Source organism: Pholcus phalangioides, unplaced genomic scaffold (genome assembly GCF_987345545.1).
Source record: "Pholcus phalangioides strain wild (caught in Gottingen) unplaced genomic scaffold, Ppha-v1.0 ptg000011l_1, whole genome shotgun sequence".
NCBI lineage: Eukaryota > Metazoa > Arthropoda > Arachnida > Araneae > Pholcidae > Pholcus > Pholcus phalangioides.
In genome coordinates this window covers 34,112,269-34,135,191 of record NW_028301604.1, presented here as the reverse complement: position 1 = coordinate 34,135,191, position 22,923 = coordinate 34,112,269, and the positions used below count along the sequence as shown (strand labels likewise).

At 38.2% G+C, this 22,923-nt stretch overlaps 1 protein-coding gene across 1 annotated transcript in view; it reads right to left on the bottom strand.

Annotated features, from left to right (window-relative positions):
- The window catches only part of Sap47 (Synapse-associated protein 47kD), a 163,868-nt gene that overhangs the window by 122,523 nt on the left and 18,422 nt on the right, over positions 1 to 22,923 (bottom strand). Inside the window, exon 2 of the mRNA XM_089239499.1 lies at positions 19,641 to 19,723. Coding sequence (XP_089095625.1) covers positions 19,641 to 19,723 — 83 coding nt within the window. The remainder of the gene's footprint in view (positions 1 to 19,640; positions 19,724 to 22,923) is intronic.

Sequence of the window (22,923 nt, the reverse complement as noted above, 5' to 3'; positions counted from 1 at the left end):
GCTGTGGTGGCTCCAGAGTATGATGATAATGATAGAGAGACATCTGGCAGAAACTGCTACCATGCTCACACGACTGATGTCTATTTGTATTTCTTCTACAAGTGCCCTCATGGTGTCCGCAATATCCCGCACACCGCTGATGATAGTGCCATTGGTATTTAAAATGGTGATGGGATGAGACTGATAATGACCATTGATTTTTCGGATCCGGTCCCAAATGATTTTGAATGAACATGATGAATTGATTCCCGTCGTAAACGTTCACCAGGACTCACGTTGAGCCCGGCGCCTGGTTCTTCTCGCTATCGCCTTCACTTTTAAAAATGCCAACTTATTATCATGGGTAGGGTACCGCCGGAACCTACTCCATGCTTTCTTTTGTGCTTCAATTGTAAGACTATATTCGTGGTTCCACCAAGGTTTAGGAAATTCAGGAAGTTTCGAGGAGATTTTCGGAATTGTTTCATTTGCTGCACAGATCATGCAACTGGTCACAAGGTCGACGTCGGGTTGCGAGACCATATCCTCCGTGATTTCTGCCTTTATCGTGAAGTCAGCCCAACGGGCGGCCACAAGCTTCCACCTGGGAGATCCCTCAGGTATGCTATGACATCGATCAAGGCACTTAACCACTAGAGGATGTAACATGGCCTAGTTGACGCTTGCCTGACCTTTACCCCTGATGTAATGGTAGTGCATGTGTTATGTTTTATTATTGAGTTTGTGTTATTTCTATCATATACTGTATGTTTATAATTATTTTCTGTCGACTAAACAAACTTTAGTTTGTTTTGTTTGGACGTTTTCGGTGCCGATGTGTTACGAACTGTTTTAGGAAGGAAGGGAAACTAGTTTCCGAACTTGCCGCTTGGAACGCCGATGTCGATGGGGGCACATGTGCGTTACTCCTCATTTGCATGCTTAGTGATTTGAGAGCTATATATAATCACGTCCGTGCTTCAAATCAGCCTTCAGTCTCATGTAGCGCTAAAATCTCAAATCATCCGAACAACTCGGCTGGTCCGATGTTCCCGCCACGCAAGTTCCCGTCAGTTGCTCTCCAAGAATGCCGTTCAGGGATGCGTGGTGTCTGTTCTCGATTTTAATACCTCTTTTACTAATCTTAATACCGAAATCCACGTGCAGCATGCCGATGTCCGCAATCTAATGACGCGTCTTCGTCAACCCCCTGGGTTCGTCGAGGTATCCGTTAACTGGACTCCACCACTTGATCGCTGAATACCTTGTGTGGTTTTACCGGTGTTCGTGATCTAGTATCACCTCATCAACGCCCTGGGTTCGTCACGATATCCGTCATCTGACTTCTACTGCTTGATCGGTGAAGACCAAGTGTGGCTCTGTCGACGTCCTTGATCTGCCTCGTCGACGCCTTGGGTTCGTTGCCGAGTTCTATGTGTGACTCTACAGACATCTGTGGTCGAGCATCGTTTCTTGAAGACCATAGCTGAGTGTCACTTGCGTCCTAGTTGCTTCACCATAAGTATACTTTGCGATTTTCCTACTAGTGAAGGGTTTGCCCTTGAATTGATGTCTTAACTAATGTTTTAATTTGTAATAATAGAAATAAATAGTTGTTTGAAACTGTTTTGTTCCTTGGCAGATAAAGACATACGTTGCAAGGAAAATGATTGCTCCCGTGGATGTCCGGATCAACCGACCAGGACCATTTGACATCCACCAGCACTAGCATCACCACAGAAACATCACAAAAAAAAGTAGTAATTGAACAAATAACAACAACTTACTCAAGAAATGTTAAATATGTTGTCCACCGTGTTCTGGCTATGAGGTGAAAGCACAAAAACTCTTGTTCAACAACAGATCAGAGTATGACATGGCCATGAAGTGGATGTGCTTGCAATTCACCTTTATTAAACAAAACGCGCCCCCATGTTAATATTCCTGAGGAACTTCTAACATATAAGGGATGTGCTGGAGATTGCAATTCACCAAAGTTTGCAATCTGACCACTGTTCATAAGATTTTGAGGTACCCCCACAGCCAGAAGAGTCAAGGGTTAAGTTGCATCCTGTTATTGTCAAAATGGGTCTTCAGCAGCTGCTTTGCTGGTATTGCAATGTGCATCTTGATAGAAGTTGTTCTATCCACACACTCATGCTGTGGAAGTGCCGAAATGATATGGTTGCATAAAACAGATTGTACTGCTGGCCAAGTACAGCATCATCTACTTGCACATTTTGCACAAGAACCGCCATTGCTTCAGGAGTATCCATGCCAATTTTCAAGTCATTCTGACCAGTACTTACTGTATAGTTTTGGAATCAAAACCTTAATTATAATCACCCTGTATATAGCTGATTATTTTTCATAAATCTGTTACTACTATACAGTAGAACCTTGATTAACTGGGCTTAATGGTGAAGGTATAAAAAAAACGACTGAATATATATATTAAGACTGGGAGATATACAGTAGATGTGCTACTTCTTGTGGGAAAGAAAATGCAGACGTGCCAACTTTTGAAATCCAGAAATCCGGAGATTCTCCCGAGGGCCACCCCCCAGCACTCACAGACTCGAACGAAAAAAAAAATTCACAAAAATATATATATATATATATATATTTTTTTTAATCAATTAAGAAAAAGTTACATTCCCCCCCCCCCCAAGGCAGGTTCTGCATTGCCCCTGAGCAGAATATAATTCCATATTAGTCTTTCCATGCAGAATAGAGAAATCACATCTACATTCCTTTCTTGAATGCTATCAGTGATTCTATCTTGGGTATATGAATTCTTAAAAGTTTTATATTTTAGCTTTATTATAGCTTAAAGTTTTATATTTTCTTTCTGAACACGTTTAATCGGAAGAAACAATTAAAAAAAACTCAAATTACAAAGCTGCCGACGAAAAAACGTGTTTACCGCACGGCTGTTAATGGAATACAATAAAAATTATACAGGAATTTCGGCAACCAAGGTCATGCCCCTGATAAATGATTGCCGATAAACGCTACGAAAACGAAGTCGCGTCTTTGCCAGTTGCTTAAATGCGGTAACAGATTTTTTTAAGGCTGCTCTCTCGATGGAAATGACCACGGCTGTCTTCTATGGGTGTTTTCCCTAACGACGATGGTAATCATTAACGCCACGGCAACGTGAAAGCTCGCATAAAATCTAATTTTCTGCCAAAATCCAGAGAAATTTTAACAAATCCGGAGAGCGGGAGGAAGGATGAAAAATCCGGAGTCTCCCACCTAAATCGGGAGAGTTGGCAGGTCTGGAAAATGAAAATGTCTGTGAGGTAATGTAGTGTGTACATTGGTCTTTATCCTTTAGGGACAGCTGGTGTCTTTATTGGATTATAGGAACACCTGCCACTACCATGATGGTGTCACTACTGCTGCTTCTTTGTGAAGGGAAAAAGAAACCCTGTGAGATAATACACCACTACATTTAGATGTGTGATGCAATCTTTATTCATGAATTTGCTAAAGATAGAGCGTCAGAATTTAGCCATAGCTTAGAAAATGTGGTAAGAATGAGAAATTTTGGCTTCTGTTTATCACTTTAAATAACTAAGATACTTCATATGAAAAAATATATATATATTCAAGGCACTTTTGAGACTTTATGAAAAAAAACCACTTATACCATCTTATGCCATTTAAAGATATATCATCAGAATGTACCCCAAGAATATAAAATGTGGTAGAAATGAAAAATTTTGGCTAATAATGAACCACTATGATATTTTTCAAGGAAAAAATTATATTTACACCACTTTTGATTTTTTGAAAAAAACCAAACTGTTTTTTTTTAAAAAAACCATGTGGTTTAAACCAAACAACCCTGTCATAATTACATGCAAGTAAGCATGCATTGAAAGGATTTTGTATAAATTCAAAGATTTACGTAATAAAATATTTTCATAGATTAGGCTCGTAGCAAATATAATTATAAAGAAAAAACCATGCCTTGTTTAAGATTTCAATAATGAATTATTAGAAATTATTATTAAAGTATCTTATCACGGGAAATAAAAAATTAATTTATCAAGTACTGGAGCCGAAGAGTAAATAGATGATGAGAGAGATATATATTGTAGCTGCATATAAACAGGGATGTCTCTTGGGCTGTGCCACCAGCACAGGGCACTGCTATAAGGAAAAGTATTAAATCAGGAGTAAAGAGAAATATATTGCAGAAAAATTTAGAGAAAATGTGTTTCATGTCTGTAAAAACACTCGAACTATAGTGCATTAATCTCTCAGAGAAAACAAATTTTTTATGCATTTTATCTAGCTAGGAACACAGTTGCGAATTTTCGGGATCGCTTCACTGATGCAGCTTATATGCCAAAGTGACGCATAACCAATGTCGTCTCGCATGGTGAGACTTTTGTCCCGAGGCTCAAGCCATCCATGGTATACAGAATTTATACAAAAATATATTTGTGTTTCTTTTTATATTTATTTTTACAAATATGTTTTCAATTTTTGATATCCTTCAGGGGGGGGGGGGTCGGCAAACGCCTGTGTGAGCACCCACTGGTTCAAAATACTTCCGACGCCCCCGATTTGGCGCAAGTGGGTATATAAATAAAATTATGATGCATATGGTAAAATATCAAATGTTCTTTCCCTCTGGTATTAGATCAGGGCTGGACAAATCTCCAAAAATTTACATAGCCCTTCAGGCATGTGACTTACAATAATACATGCCAGAATCAATATTCTACATGCCTGAAAAATATTACTAAACATATTTACTAGATTAATTTTCGGAGGGGGGAAGGAACCTCATCCGCGCCTATAATAAAAACCTCAATTATTTTTTTTTCAATTTATAAAAACTTTGTTTTTGATCAATTTAAAGTTCATTTGAGTACAAAACCCCACAGGATCCTAAGGGATTGAAGCCACATAAGCCCCCTCTCTTGCATAAGCAGATATTGGTTGTTTCTCTACCCTGGGGATAAATGTCCCCCACTGTTCTTTTGTTCTTTTTAACCAATAAATTTTTCTTCAACTAAAGGGGGGGGGGACAAGGGACAATAGGGAGATCACCCACCCCATATCTCCCCATGCTCTCAAGAAATTTTGTGAGATCGCCTAAACCCTCAGTAATTCATGGATATTCCATGTAATTCATCCCTGCATATGCCCTTGCAGGTGTCATATATACAGACGTACAGCAATGCTAGACTCTTCCCCCCCCCCCCGCAATGTTTTTGTCGTATCAGAGTTCCTTTTGCACCTACAACTAAACTTTCCGAAACAAGTTCCACAGGGCGATCTCATACGTTGAAAATGCGTCCTGCAGATGCAAAACTACTATTGACCGTTTTAGGCCATGTGCAAGATGGCTGGGTTGCGTATTAAAGTGCAGCGATGCATAGAAATAGTGGGCTCAAAACAGTCTAGAACATCGTTGAGCGGTGTGAGTGACAAGCACTTTGTTTCATCGGTTCAACGATCGGCATCGACTGCGAAGATCAGTAGTTTGTAGTTGGAAACGATGTGCATCAGAAGAAACCGCCATCTAAATAAAATGTGCACGAATAAACCAATTTCATTACTAATTGCATTTTCGAGCACAGGCAAAACATATCGGCAAAGGTAAAATAAAAAATTAGAAAAAACTTTGCTCACAGGAGAGGAAACACACATTGTGAGGAGGCACACATACTGCAAGGCTGATTTTTCAATTCTGACCCATACATTTGCACAGAGAAGCACAGTAGGGGCTGACAGGGCTCCAGCTCGGGGCCAAAAATAATTAGATTATACTTTTCCACTATTGTGGGTCCCACTATACAGGGGCTCATGAAAAACCTGGCCTGTGCGCGCCAAGAATCTCAACTTAGGGCCCTGCTGCAGAGTGTGGGAGAGGGCATTGGACCAATCACGGGTCCTTTCTCCAAGAATGGATTTTACATTCTTATTCACATATTTTGAAGTCCAATATTATACGCTTGTTATTTGCTCTATCGTCTGCCTAGATTATAAGCTTGTCACCGTATTCCAGTGGTTCCCAAATGTTTGTCACCTGCAATTCCCTAGCCTAATTCATAGTTTATTGGCGATTTCTCGAAATAGTTTGACAGATTTGCTCATTTTAAAGAATCACTTCAAAGCAAAGATAGGCATGCAAATCGATACCTCAAGCTCATCGCGATGGAGGGTCGGGGGGCAACTGCACCAGGAGGCAAAATTTAAGGAGGCTGCCATTTTAGATGGGAACAAAAATACTGTTTTAAAATGATAGAATTTTGGAATTGTGGGGGCGGCAAAAATCCTAGGTATGGCCCTGCCACGACACTACACACTATGTGTCGCAAAATAATTAATGGCGAATGATTTGCCAAATCGATCACAGACCCTATTCTAAATTGGGATTTATCTTCTCGAACTCTCGTTCAGCCACATAGGCTTATTACACGATTTGTCGTTGGCTATAGCTAGTCGGTAAAGATCGGCGCGACAGAAAAATAAATAAATAAAAGGGATGATATAATTGTAAAAATTTTCCTTCACAGAAAAAAAAATTGGTGTTTTTTTTCATGGCCCCCACAAGGTTACAGCCCAGAACAATAACCATCATTGTTCCTGCTGTAACCTTGACCATTCCATCACCATTCCTGCTATAAATTCATTATAGAGCCCCCTTGCAAAAACTATGGATTTGTGGACCTGCCAGAGATTCCAGCCTAGGGGCCCTGCTCCATGATGTGGGGGCCATGTTCTTTCTCATATGGACACCAATATTGTTCCCAAGAAGTCTTTAGTCCACTGCTTCAGGGGAATATTGCAGATGTTGAAAGGTCCCCACAAACAAAGAAAAAGTTGGATTTTTTTTTTTTGTTCATATAGCAAAATAGCTTTTCCCCCCACCCATAATGATATCCATCCTCTTCCCCCAATATACACATTGACAGATAATGCCTTTCTTGTTTTTTTTTTACCCATCCCTCTAGCAAAAAAAAAAAAATGCTTGGAGAAAAGAAACAAGGAGGATAAAACATATCGATAAAAAATTGCATTTTTTAAGAGGTTTGGTGTATGATAATCTGTTTAAGCTTCAATATGTGAACAGTAAAAATAATTTAGCTGACATTTTCACAAAACTGCTTGTAAAAGAAAACTTATATAAATTTACAAAGGAATTATTTGCTTATATGAATTGAATTTTTTTTATTGTGAAAAAAAATTGCAAGATGTATCTTGTCCTGTGCATGAGAGGGAGGGCAATGTTGAAATATAAGAAAAATATTTACATATTTACCTTTGTGGTTTCAACCATAACCGATTGTAAATTTTTCTCTTCCCGTTCTCATGCAAATCATGACTGAATAGCACCATTTGAGTGATACATTCACTATGAAACTTTTCTTAATGATTTTTCTTAAATCTGTGGGTTGCACCACCACTTCCTCATCTTTGGAAAGCATTTGGTCGGAGGTTTGAACCAGTTGTTTTAGTAACCTGTGCTGAATTTCCCCATAGGCTAGATGGGAAGCAGCTTATGGTCCCGAGGTCAGAGGGTCTCAAAAATCTCAAACTGTTATTTTGGAGAAATTTCTCAAAAATCAAATTTTAACAAATTGAAGTAGGAAGTTTAGAATTTTATTACCTAACATTAAACATTTTTGAAATATATGGCATCCGTATTTGTTATGGGCATCTTTTTCTCAGCCACCTTTTTGGGCATTTTGCCTGTTGTGGCGTTGTATTTGTATTGTATGTATTTGATAAGATATTTTTTGTTGGCATCACATGTAATGTTATGTAAATTATGCTGAGCAGCATAATTTACATAACATTATACGTGCGGTGATAGCACTATCACCGCATGTATGTGACATCACATGGTGTGTACAGCCTATATAAGTGAAACGCAACTTCAGTGTATTGTCTCTCCTTTTTGCCTTGCTCCCTTGTTAATGTAACATGTGTAGTCTGGTACTATCATGTTTTTTATATTTAATAAATATCTAACTTTGTTTTTAAAAGAAGTGTTTTATTATGTCCTTTACGACATCAGCAGTTCTTTCCACATGAAATGGATAACAATATAAGCAGTTTGAGGTATGCTGCACTCTGCTAACCTCATCAAGGTTAAACAAAATTTTATTAGTACACACAAGAATCATACTCTAATGGAGTGAACTCAAGGGCGAAAAGAACATCATGCAGTACCATATGTCACTGGAGTTGGTTTTCTGTGGTTTCCCAGCTTCAAGGTGCGAATGCGCGAGCCGATCTCCCATTTGAAAAAGTCTCTCTGCAGAGAGCAGGCAGACTTATAACATGATACTGACATAACATAAATAATTCAAGCATTACTGTCTTTACTTCAGAAAATGAAAGACAGATGGTAGCATGAACACTAAACAAGCACAACCTGACAGCATAAATAGGTTAGGGCCACACATGCACTCAGAGCACACATTCTCTCTCTCTGGCATGTACTGATTCATTAGAAACTCTGTAGAGAAATGTGTACAAGAGGTGCATGTATGGTTAAGTAGTAGCATATACCATGAACGACTGGCTTGCTTCAAACCATAGACAGATTTCAAAAGACGACAAATGGATCCAGATGAGAGCTTGACATACAGATCTTTAACTTTGGATGGAGGAAGGCAGTCAAAACGTTCATGTGATGAACATCCCAGTCATATTTAACAGCATGGGCAAGCAAAAGTCTGACCAAGGTTGTTCGAATGACAGGTGAGGTGGTTTCATTGTAATCTATGCCATAGCTTTGGGAGCATCCACGAGTGACCAAACACGCTCTGTACCATTCAATGGAACCATCAACACTCTGCTTAATCTAGAATACCCATTTCATGGAAATGGCTTCCCAACCTCGAGGAAGTTCAGCTGGAATCATTTGATTATCAGCATGTGATTTCAATTCCTCATCAACGGCCCTTCTCCAATGTTCAACATCCTGACTGTTCAGAGCTTCAGTCAATGAGTCAGGCGTACTTTCACACAATGAAGCTTGGAAAAATACCAAATCATCATCAAAGATACAAATGTTCTGTTGTTGTGTATGTTGAGAATAGCAATCAGATCTATTTTCAACACCTGCCTAAACATCACGTGTCCTCACTGTATGGGAAGGAGAAGACTGTTCTAAACTGCTTTCCAATGATATTTCAGTCTCTAGAGAAGTCTTGCAGATAGTAACAGTTAAAAACTGAGTATCAGCTGCATTTTCAAGTGATGGAAATGGATCACGGCTCAGTGAATCCATTTTGTTAAATGGAAACTGGTCTTCAAAAAACTTCACATCTCTAACAATTTACACCTCCTCTGTGTTCTGGGGTTATAAATACAATAACTCTTGGTTTCGTTGCTGTAGCCAAGGAGGATACCATCTCCAGCTTTAGAATCCAGCTTCTTTCTTTTGCACTGGGGGATATAAACCACGGCTCCACATCCAAAAATGTTGAGATGTAATATGTGAGGTTTTCGTCCAGACCAGAGTTCTTGGGGAGTGTGATTTTTAAGAGCTTAAGTAGGACAACGGTTGCATTGCACAGAGTTTACATTGCACATTTTATATTATCACAGTATGTGAGGTTGATGACAATCCCCCACGGAGTTCCCGCCAGCGATCCACAGGACCTCCCTATCATAATATTGGCGACTAGCATGCCCCCCAAATGTTACATCCATTCTGCTCGGGTGTATGTGGCACAGTTCGCTGATGCAATATTCTAGCATCTTTCAGAGAATTTTCCATTTTTATAGACATATTCTCCACCATTGTCAGAATGTAACACTTTTGATTTTTCTTTCTGATTTTTCACGAATGTCCTGAATTCAACAAAATTGTTAAAAACTGTTGGATTTCAGGAAGTAAACAAAGCATTTATGGGAGAAATCATCACTGAAGGCAGACATGTCAACTTCCCCGCAAGGCAGACATGTCAACTTCCCCGCAAGGCAGGTTCTGCATTGTCCCTGAGCAGAATATAATTTCATGTCAGTCTTTCCATGCAGAATAGAGAAATCACATCTACATACTGTTCATAAAACATAAGTTTCCTTTCGTGGATGCTATCAGTGATTGATAATCTTGGATATATAAACTCTTAAAAGCTTTATATATATAGCTTGAAGTTTTATATTTTCTTTCTGAAGACATATTTAATCGGAAGAAACAATTTAAAAAACTTCAAAATACAAAGCTGCTGACGAAAAAACTTGTGTTTACCGCACGGCTGTTAATGGAATACAATAGCGATTATACAGGAATTTCGGCAGCAAAGGTCATGTCCCTGATTAATGATTGCGATAAATGCTACGAAAACAAAGTCGCGTCTTTACCAGTTGCTTAAATGCGGTCACAAAGACTTTTTTACGGCTGCTGGATGAAAATGACTACGGCTGTCCTCTACGGGTGTTTTCCCTAACGACGACGGTAATTATTGACGCCACGACAACGTGAAATCTAATTTTCTGCCAAAATCCGGAGAAATTTTAACAAATCCGGAGATCGGGAGGAAGGATGAAAAATCCGGAGATCGGGAGGAAGGATGAAAAATCCGGAGTCTCCCGCCTAAATCGGGAGAGTTGGCAGGTCTGCAGTTGCTTAAACGCGACCACCAAGACTTTTTATGGCTGCTCAATGGAAATGACCATGGCTGTCCTCTATGGGTGTTTTCCCTAACGATGACGGCAGTCATTGACATCATGAAAGCTCGTTTAAAATATAATTTTCTGCCGAAATCCGGAGAGCAGGTGAAAGGATGAAAAATCCGGAGTCTCCCGTCTAAATCCAGAGAATTGGCAGGTCTACTGAAGGTAAGAAAATGACAAACTCCACCTTTAGATGAGACTTACATGGGGCCACAGAGAACTGAGTGAACGAGTTCCAAAAGATTTCCTTCATGTGTCTTGCCTGACTTTGGAAAAGATTAGCAGTGTAATTTTGCACGAACACAAACATCACAATCCACAAAATTGATATTTTGAGAATCACATTTGAAATAAAGTAATTTTTGAAGGTTTCTCAAGGAACAAAAATTAAGGTGACCCAGTCTAATGTGCAATATGACAGGTGTCTTGCTTCATTGAAGTGGTAGAAACAAAGTTTGTTTCATTATCAAGACTATACAGTCCATTCACTTCTGTTGCAGTAGCTAAAACAGATGAGCTGTCAACCATCGGTTTCTCTTTTAATATCTTGCAACCGTTCTCATCGAAGATGACTGATAGCTTAGGCTCACTGTATTCAAGTTTGCTAACACTTAACAAATTCAGCATAAGGGTAGGCACAGACTTATATATTTAGAGTGTAGAGTTTTTGAAGAGTTCAGCACTATAGCTATGTCCCTGTACCGTGTGACTGGGGATTTTTCACCATTGGATAGGCCAGCCTCTTTTTTGGATGATACATCATGTGAAACTGCCAATGAACAACTGAGATGAGTTGATGCACCAGAGTCTATGGACCATTCATGTTTGTCAGAGAGAACAGCAGCAGAAGATACTGAAGACACAGTTGCTTTAGAAGCTATTTCTTTTTCAGAGCACTAGCAGAACACTTACTTGCAGTTTTTGGGGATTTTCCCTATTTGGTCCCAAAGCAGAATGTTTTTTGTTGTTCTGCAACGAGCCCTCGGGTGACTGGAAATGTTCTGCAGTTAAAAATCTCTATAATAGTGTTTTCTATACTTTTTATTGTAATTCTTCTAAATTGTTCTGCGATATACTGTAACATTACCATTAGGCCCCTGCGGAAATCGTCCTTATTCTAGTCATTTTAATATATTTTATTTTGTTTTACCTTTATGTCTCCGGGATTGATCGCGTGTCCGCCGATCGGCCGCAATTTGTTATGTTTGGTTGCCAGATTCAGTATTATAACTTTTACAATATTTCCTTTTCTCTCATGAAATTATGGAAATTAGATGCAAGCTCAATACCGCACCTTCGATCTTCTGATTGGTTCTGCCTATGGGCATTGTGGGAATGCTTCTGTATAAAAACCGGACAGATCTGCACGAACAGCGACTTCTCACTTCTACCTTCCTCCGACTAACGTCTTGTCTTAATCACTAAGGCGTCACACCCTGTTGAGGTGTGAGCTAGATTGTCTCTCTGAAATAATGTGTTGAAACTGTAGAGGTGTGCCCTTGGCACCTCACCCATCTTATCGCTGGTCTTCATGCGAAAACCCAACGCCGTCGTGATCCCATCGCCTGTGACCTCAACATGTTTGGAGACACCAAACCCATCTGATGCTGGTGTCTGGGAATCTTCTGCTGTGAGGTAGACACCTGGGAGTGTCTATCGGACGGTGTGAACTAATACGTGAAAAACTGGACATGGCAGTGAGACCGTTCTGTTTTATTGTTCTGTTATAATATTGAGAGAAAGGTTTGATTGTGATAATTGTTGATAAAGCGTTATATTAATAGTTAATATATAATTGAATAAATGCTTATAGTTTAATCAAAATCTTGTTTCTTTCATTGTTGTTATCCTTTCAATAGCTACTGGGGTAAAATGTTAAAGAACCGGGAAATGCAAGCTAAACGTTGCAATACGTCACAGATTTTAGCATATTCTGCTTTGGGACTTTTCGTTTTCAGCAGGTCATACACTTGTGTCCGTGCTCATTGCAATTGAGAGAATGGATTCCCTTTGTGGCACTGGCTGGTTGCTTTTTCGCAAAAAGCAGAGTTCGATGACGGTTTCAGAACTTGAGTGGCATTTTCCAGCAGCAGGCTTTTCACGAACAAAGTCTTGATTTCTTGCCCAGATCTGCAAATCCCCAAGACGAGAGGCTTGTATTAATTCAGTAACTTTGTAAGAATGAAATCACTAATGACATGGTCATCTAACGGTTTGCCAACATTCTCGAGTTGCTCCATGACAATCGTGAATTTATTCAGATATTCGTCCATTGTACGGCAATCTTCTAAATAGATATCAAGAAGATTCTGATCAAGACTGACCACGTGAAAAATGCCTTTATCCTTGAACATTGCATTTAGCAAGTCCTATGTTTCTTTAGCAGTTTTGCATTTCTGCGTGATCGTTACAGTCATAGGCTTGAGAGACAAGGTGATTTTCACGAGGGTTCTGCGATTCAATGCGCTGTCAACCCGTTCAGTCCCCAGCAAGATACAATTCCACAAGCCACAGACAATGAGGACATTTTTCATAAATTTCCAATCTGAGAAATTCTTCTGGTCTTTGAGATGTTTCGACTAAGGCATGTCTGCAATGAAACTGGTTGTCACAGTCCTGGAAGTTGACGACATAGAAACTCTCAGTTTTCAGTTCCCGCCTCAAGACTTCATATTCCTCAGCTGTCGGCATGTTGGAGAGAAAAAAAATGCTAATTGGTGCGAGAAAGATTGTTAAACTCATGACTTTGTAGTAACAAAGAACATACATGGCAGGCTCCATAACCTGTAGGAGAGGTCTGTGAATCTATAAAAGATATTCATTACAGAAATTCAACACCACTACAAACAACATAACACTCAAGATGGCATCGACAAGAAGAATGAAACATAAACAGCACATATCAGGGTTTTACCATGGTTGTCACACATGCTGCCATCTATCGGGCATTATTTACACCATAGTTTCCCAAATCTTTTATTCTATCGCCCCTTCTTAAGAAAATTTTCTCTCATTGCCCCCGAACTCAAGTGAATCCATAGGATCCTATATTAAATACATAGCTTCTATCACCCCCCTGGTCCATTCCATCGCCCACCGGGGGCAATATTGCCCACTTTGGGAAACACTGATTTACACCAACATTCTCCAAGCAGAACAAAAAAAACTTCAAGCGCACATACGCATGATTACAATGCTACGTCTAGTTCCGTATAGTAAACAGTCATGCTTGCACCTGTGTTCATTTTTCCAGTGAAGCACACTCACTGGAGATCAAAGGGAAGAATATTACTGACAATTCCAGAGTGTGTGTGTAGGAGAAAGCAATAAACTATTGGCTCAGTTGTGATAACATGAAAATAAACAAGTCACAAAAATTTCGTTTGTAATGCAAATTGTTGCTGGTTAACACATAGCTGCCAACTTTTGAAAATGAAAATTAGGGAGATTTTCACGCAGACCCGTATTTTATGCTAAAACCACTCCCTAATAAATAAAAAAGAGATTTCCCACACATAAAAGTTAAAGCGTAGGGAATAAAATCCCTACTCAGCAGTTGAAGTCAAATAAAATAGGGATTTTACACACATGGAAGTTGAACCCTTGGGAAGAAAATCCCTACTCAAAAACAAGTGAAATTGAAGGCCCAAACTTTAAAATGATCTAAAAAACATACATGCAATCAGAAACGATGTGAACAAACATTCTGTGCGAATGACCCCAAAATCATCGGAAGATGAAGGGAAAAAGCGTCAATTTTTGAAGAACACTGATTTTTTGTGACACTTGATGTTTTTTTTCATTTCACATGAGTGATGATGGCAGTCTTTCCACCATGACCGATGTTTATGTCCGTAACACAACTTGTACAAAAAGAAAGTCTGCCCTTTTCTGGAACGTTTGATGAAAGGAAATTCATCGGGAATAGGTATCTTTAAAATTGATTAAACATTTTTTTACTTATCAATATTCATGTTTTGTTATCGCACGTACGTAACTTCAACAAAGAGGAAGTTTTGGCCACATGTGCGTCACTATAATCTTCAATTATTATCCAGGACTATTGGCTGCCAAGCTATTTCCCTGCAAGATAAGACAAACAACTTTCTTGTTACCATCAGAGGGTTTGTAAAACTTCCTTAAAAAGGGAATTTCCCCATTTACGACGTGTGTCATTTCGGAAGGAGAAAAAAACGGGAAAAAGACTTCATGCCCCACAAGAAATTCCTTAAAAATTATTTTCAGAAGTAGAGATTTTTTTTTAATGAAGTGGGGAATTTTTAGGGACAATTAGGGATTTTTTGTGATTTTTGTACAAATTAGGGAGATTTAAGAACTTTTCGGGAGGTCGAGGGATGAAGCTAAAATTCGGGAGATTCCCGGAAAAATCAGGAGACTTGGCAGCTATGTTAACAGAGTCAAAAAAAATTTCAAAATTTTTTGCTTGTTTTGAAAATTGCTCACTAACCAAAGTTCCACTGTATCTGAACTCCAATAACACTAGTCAAGAAAATAAAACTTTCTTTTCTGTATCTGCTTCGTAAATAGGTGGATTTAACTAATTTTAGGGTGCTGCATTCAGTAAAAAAAAATAGTTTTTCTCTATCACATCACAGTTCTGAGGTACACAACTATCACAATATGAAAATACAATATTGACTAATAATGACTATTTTTGAATAAATAAATAAAAAAACCTCTCAGAGTTTTTACTGATGTTTTCCACTTAATGTTTTTGCAAATGCACTTAAATTAATAATATATTTCAAAAGTTTTACGTTTACATTTAATTTGGAAAAATAAGATGTGACTGCTTTTCCTCTTGTGAAGTACATCACCTATCTACCTGATTAATAACCAACAGTAATACTTTATCATTGAAGGGTGCCAATGTCTCTGCTAACGGTACTCCATAGTGAAGATGCGTTGGTAAAAGTGGTTGTGTTGTTCATCACTAAAAGCACCAAATATTTTTGAAAGAAATAAGAGTAAAAGTGAATTTTTATTGCCATCTTGGATCCCATGTTATTGTTGTTGTCTAACAAATTACTCACTATATGCTAACGATCACATCAATACCTTGATTGAGTTTATCGATAAGTGAAAAGAGAACGGGACCAAGGACGCTTCGTTGAGGGACTCCACTTTTAACACCTGTTCAAACAGACAATTCTCTGTTCACCATAACCCTTTGTGATCTATCTCTCAACCATTATTCTATCGAATTCAACAAGTTGCCCCAATCCCAATCTCATGTAAAAACGCCTCAAGAGTTTGCCATGTTGGACCCAATCGAATGCCTTCTGGAAATCATGATAAACTACACCAATATTTTCGCCATTTTCCAAAGCCTTAGCCACGTGATCATAGAGCAAGGGAGGTTGGTTACACATGACTTCCCCTTCCCAAATCCATGCTGTTTTTCCGGCAATACATTATTTTCATCTATCCCTCCACTTCACCAATTACTTTTTCATAATAATTTCCAAAGTTTTTGAGAGGGAACACATGAAACTCACTTGATGATATTTTGACATGGTTTCTCTACTACCTTTTTTAAGTAGTGGAACTACATTCGTAAGCTTCCAATCCCCTGGGACAATACCTTCAGCAACACTACTTCTGTAAATCTATGTAACTGGCCCCCAACAGTTAGTTCATTAGCACATTCCCTAAGGACCCTAGGATAATTTATCTGGTCCTTGGTGCTTTGCTTGCACATACATTTTTTAGAAGTTTTAGGACATCCACATTTTCTACCTGAATATCAATGAGAACTTCATCCCATGACACATCCGTACTTTCAATATCATCTTCCCTATTAAAAACCAATATGAAAAAGTCATTGAAAGCACTACACATGCCTAGATTGCTCTCTACCCTAGATATTTCTATTGAGGGGGGGGGGGGCAACTGTCCCCTTACATGCATTGTTGACACACCTGAAAAATGATTTTAGGTCAGTGCCAATTACTGCAATTATGTTTAGAATGTAAAATTTTTTGGATAGGTAAAACTTCAAATCGGAGCCAAAAGTCAACTTTTCCTCAGTGTGCATTAGTTTTATCAACAGACCATTATTTTTTTTTCAATGTATTTGCATTTATTGTATGTTAAGATGGACTTTGAAAAGAAAAAAAAAAAATTTTTTAAATAATTAACTTAAATAGTTATTTAAATTAATTAATTTGGTACCATACTTCAAGTCTTAACTTCAAAAAAGAATCATTAGAAACGTTTAAAAAAGGGTACATATATACACTCATTGCCATAAAAATTTGCGCACCCAAAAGAAGTCGTCAAAATGAAATGAAATTTTACACATGTAAGTACTACGTTGATGTAAGTAAGTGATTAGAAAATCCAAGAAAAAGGATCATTTATTGCAGAAAAAAGTACAGATGAACAGAAGTTTTAGTACTCTGTTGGACCCCCTCTAGCGCGAATGCACGATGCGATACGAGCGGGCATTGAGGCATACAAGTTCCGTATGATGTCCTGAGACATCTCGTTCCGCAGTTGCTGTAAATGCGCCTCTAGTTCGACCAACCTCGTAGGGTTTCCAACTTACCGTCCCAAATGATCCCAGATATGCTCGATTGGTGACAAATCTGGGGATAGAGCAGGCCAGGGAAGGGTGGTAATGTGGTGGAGGCAGTCTTGTGACATCCTTGCTGTGTGTGGCCTAGCATTGTCTTGTTGAAAAATGGCTCCTGGGAGCCCTACCATGGGTGGCAACACATGTGGCTGAAGGATGTTATGGACGTACCGCTGGGCTGTCATTGTGCCATGGATCAATATTAGGGGTGACCGTGTATCGTAAGCAATGGCACCCCATACCATGACACCAGCTGTGGGAGCGGTGTGTCGCTGTAAAGCGAAGGCAGGATTGAAGCGTTCACCACGGGGCCTCCACACACGAACATGATTGTCATCACTGCTCAAGTTGAATCTCGATTCGTCGCTGAAGACGACCTGGTTCCATTCCGTTGCAGTCCAATCCCGTTGTGCTTGACACCACTCCAAATGGAGGCGTTGGTGGCCCACCACCTCCTCACAGTAAAATCAGAACGGCCTAGTTGACGAGCTACTCGCCGAGCTGACCACCCAGCTTCCATCGTCCCGATGATTCTTCCCCTATCGAACTCTGACAACTGCTCATATGGTCTTCGACGGCGGCGTAACGGCATGTCTACCTCAGCATTTCCTTTGCAAACGATTAAATACACTCCAGCAAGCTCTGCTTACCTGTTTTATACTCCAAGGAGAACGAAGTTCAACGCCCTCTAGTGGCATTACGCAATGTGCAATCACGCTGCATTTCTAATCATTTGCATATCTGCCCGACATGTACCTTCAGGCCAACTTTCGTTTCAATCCCACAATTATTTCTTGTGCGCAAATTTTTATGGCAATGAGTGTATGTGCCTCTAGAGCAGTTTTCCAAACTTTTCTGTTCCATCGCCCCCTTCATCAGAAATTTGTTTCTCTCACCACCCCCCAACTCAAACAAGCCCATAGAATCCAATGTTATAACTGCAACTTCTATCGCCTCTCCCCAGACCATGCCATTGCCCACTTTGGGAAACACGGCTTTAGAGCAAAGAGGTTGAAAATAAAATTTAATTATAAAATTTATTTAGAAAACTCTGCATTTTTATATTTTTGCTTACGTATACACTCATATCTACATTTAAACATAATCTCTGGTCATTTTGACCAGTATCAGATTCTTCTAGGTAGAATGAAATGTTGGTCCTTCCAATGTTGACATAAAACAATGCACAGTCAGATGTGCCAACTTTTGGAATCCAGAAATCTGGGGATTTTCCCAAGGGGGGTACCCCTCTCCCGGCACTCATAGACTCAATCAAAAAAAAATTCCTTTTTTTTTTTGTGCAATTAAGAAAAAGTTCCATTCCTCCCCCCTATATAAAAGCTTTATATAGCTTAAAGTTTTTAATTTTCTTTCTGAAGACATATTTAATTGGAGGAAACAATTTAAAAACTTCAAAATGCAAATGCTGACGAAAAAACTTGTGTTTACCGCACGGCAGATAATGGAATACAATATCATGCCCTTGGTTGGCAATCATGATAAATGATTGCCAATAAAGATTTCCCTGACTTTTTTAAATAAAATGTTTCCCCCCCCCCCCTGACCTGTACGAACCCTGAAAGATGAACTATGATGTATGGTACGAGTCTCTGCTATTTTGTCTTCATATATACAGCTGAAAGTACATAATTCTCTTTGAACATAACTGCAGATTTATAAGTATCGAGCCCTTGGCATTCCTTAACTGAATTTTATAGAAACATAATCAAGGGCAACATAGGGGGATCAACAAAGAAAATCAGGGTGAAACAGCATTGCCTTGCTCCTTAACCAACCGAAGGTCCTGTACGTATATTCATGTGTTAAGTTGACAACTTCCAAACGGTCTTGACCGTAAATACACTGCCTTGCCCCTGTAAAAAATCACTTAGCTGGCTTAGCATATGCCCCTCTCATTTCTCCATGAAATGACCATTATACTCGCAACAGTGCTGGGTGTCAGAAAACGACAAAACGGCTTCTGCCTCTTCACATTGATGGTCAATTCTGTTTGACTGCTCCTCCTTCAGTCTATTAACACAGCTATCCATTATAATTTTTCTATGGCAAATCGTACCTTGAAGCCATTTCAACAAATAAAGTACCATATAGATAATAGCTGAGATTTTTAACAGGTAATAATTTATGAAACTACAACCTGTCCAAGAACATATTTTCAAAGTATTTCAACCGTGTGACAGCCTCAGTATTTTACATATCATTTTCCATCCCATCATTTACTTTTTAAAAAATTGCATCAATTGAATCACATTTAACAGTTTAATATCAAATTCTTGGAGGTTTTGGAACTTGGTGTACTACAAGTAATCTGGAGTAAAAAAAATGCAGTACTCGTAATTTAACTTGATCATTGTTTTAATTTTAAAAACTGATCAATACTTACATTCTGTTCAACAGTTTGCTTCAGATGCTTTGCTGTCTGAGTGAGACTCCGGCCAGTACGATTGGCAACTCCATAGAGGAAGCCTGCATATATAATTAAAACAGCTTAGGCTACAACAAATATCAGATCAAATGATAAACTATTTATATTGAAATGTTAATTCAAATCATATGTATAAAAGCATTATGATATTTTTGTGTTAATTCCATTCATGATAGAGCTGCTCATAATTCATTAAGTGTCTTAGTACGCATAGATGGTGCACCCCCCCCCCCTCTCACTCACACTTCTGAGGAGCGTGGTTCCTTGTAAAAAGCTCAGTATATCTTGTACAGCTGATATGCAAATGCGTCTTCTCTCCTGTTGTCCTTCTTCAATATACAGGGTGTTTCAAAAAGAATCACCTGATTTGAAATGTGTATATTACCAAAAATATATGTGTATATTACCTGTCAGCAACTGTATTTTCCTCTTTCTACCCATACATTATTAGATCAAAACGAATTAAAAGCTGAATAGTTATGATTTTTTTTTAATCAGATGATTCTTTTTGAAACACCCTGTATATTAATAAATTGTCAAGTTTTAACCACTTAACAGTTTTGCCTGAACACCGTTCGAGTGCTGCGAAAGCCAACTTCAAGCAAAAATGCTATTTTTTTATGTAATTAAAAATTACCATAAGTTAATAAATTCAATATTTGTAACAGTTTTGACTGCTGATTTGTAGTTATATAAATAATCAATTTGAATACAAATTTTTTTATCAAAAATATACATATTTTCGGACACAGTATGGCAGAAAAAACAACTTAAGTACTTAAATATGTTTAATTCTTTCATTACGAAGCATGCGGTATACTGGTGATCTAGGACACGAGTTACCCTATGTACTCATGTATAAGCTGAGTTTTTTTGTTCAGAAAATCCTTCATATATTGAGAGGGTCAGCTCATACACAGATCAGTTTTTGAGGAAAAAAATTCAGCCCAAGTTTTATCACCCCTCACCTTCCCCTATAGTGAAAAGCACTAATTCTGGTCCACAAAGCCGGTTCACCTCAGCCCATGAAAACAAAGCCATGTTTAACCATTGTGGGGGCCCTGTGGCTTAGCACTGAGACCAGGGTTAACACAGTATTTACTGTTGATAAGTTTTGTTTTACCAGTATTTACCGTTGATAAGTTTTGTTTTACCAGTATTTACCATTGATGGGTTTTGTTTTACCAGTATTTACCCTGGTTTTTACTATCTTGGTAAAAACATTTTTCCCAGTTTTTGCCACCTGGCAAAATTTCTATGGTTTCACCACTTAAATCACTATCTGCTAAAATTTTGAAAATTTATCTTCTCGTTCATTTTTTCAAATATTATGTTTAATTTTAAGCTACTGTTATGCAAACATTGAAAACAAAAATTATTATATGAGGGGTTCACAACCATAGTAGACAAAGTCCATTTATATTTATCATGGATACTACGCCCTTAAAAAGTTTTTGTAAAAGCAGGACACTAAAAAATACAAATACAACACCACAACAGGCAAAATGCCCAACGAGGTGGCTGATAAAAAGATGCCCATAAAAATATGGATGTCAAATATTTCAAAAATACAGCAACCCAATTAAAAATGCAATTAACACAAATTATAAACAATATATACACATGATAAAATATTATACAACGCCCATAAAGAATACTTATGATTGTCTTATTCTAAGAATGGATAGCTTCTCGATTTACCCCAACATGTTTATCGTAACAACATAACTGAACATTGAAACATTTAATTCCTTTACATCATTTGAACAGAATTAATTTTCTATCAGACTTGAAGGTACTATTATCCATAATAAAGATAAATGGACTTGGTCTACTATGGTTGTGAACCCCTCATATCCTCTAGCATGCCTACCTATTAAAGTATGTATGCTCATCGTATCATATTACTCTGAAACCTGTCTAAGGGTACGTCCATAGTGAACTGCTTCTTGTTTTATCGCAGCAGGCGAGCGGGAAAAAAAAGATTGTGAAAACTCATTGAGGTGGCCATAGCACGCCTGCCTACCTGCATTTACCGGCTCAAACTGCTTTTAACTGCTTTAACCAGAATGAGTTATTCTTTCTTTTCTCACTTGAACATGCTCGGTGTGAGTGTGTTATCTTCTGACTGCACGTGAGTGTGTTGCTATCTTCTGACTGCACGTGAGTGTGTTGCTATCTTCAGATTGCACGTGTTTATTGTCTATATAAAAAGGAAGTGGATAAAGGTATTTTAATTGTGAAAGTATTCCTGAAAAGTGTCATTTGGAACAAAATGTTGAAAGGCCACACCAACCGCAACATTGTTGACAAAGCATGGAAAGAGGTAGCTGCTGAAATGAATGTTGAAGATGGTAAGTGAGAAATAATGTTTCATTATTATTTGTTTTTGACTTATCTTATTTATAGATCATTATTTTTCAAACAACTACAGCAGTATTTACTCAACAAACCTAATCACTGCATTTCACAATTTCACAGTATTGTGTGGTTAGATTTTACTAAAGTTTTGAATGGGACTAGATGATCAGCCAATTATTAACAAGTTCAGTAAATATTCAAATTCAGTTTTTATTTACACTTCACATCATAATTATTAATCAATCAATATCTTTCTTTTTTTGGGTGCATAGACCCATGACAACGTAAATATAAATTAAATTACATATTGGCAATTACAATAGAGCTGTGAAATGGTTAAAACATAGAATTACAAAATATTAATTAGTGAAAACAAGATATAAGTAATTAAAAACAAAAAATAACAAATATTAAGAATACAAACTATTGAATGCATAAAACAAAATAAATGAAACACAAGCAAATACATCTGGAAAACTATAAGGGGTATCAGTCAAACAAAGTACGGAAATTACAAATGACACAGAAAAAAACGGAAGATACTATTACAATTAACTGTGCATTAAGGTAAGTTACAATATCGTTGGTCGAGACTTGGCCCAGAACATGCGCTATATGAGTTATAAGCAGGGCACCTTAGCAAAATATGAGACCAGGTCCCAATTACCCCATGTTGCCAAACGTGCAATTTGTGAATCCACATTTGCACAGATTTTATTTTCATTAAAATAAATTTGGTAACCAAAGCACAGTTGGACCATCAGTTGCTTTATCTGGATTCCTGTCGAGGAGAGGAGATACGGCAGCTCGATGAGTAAAAAATTGGTTTTCATGCTTTTGTAAAGTGGGAGATAGATCACGCCATGTATTTCAGCCATAT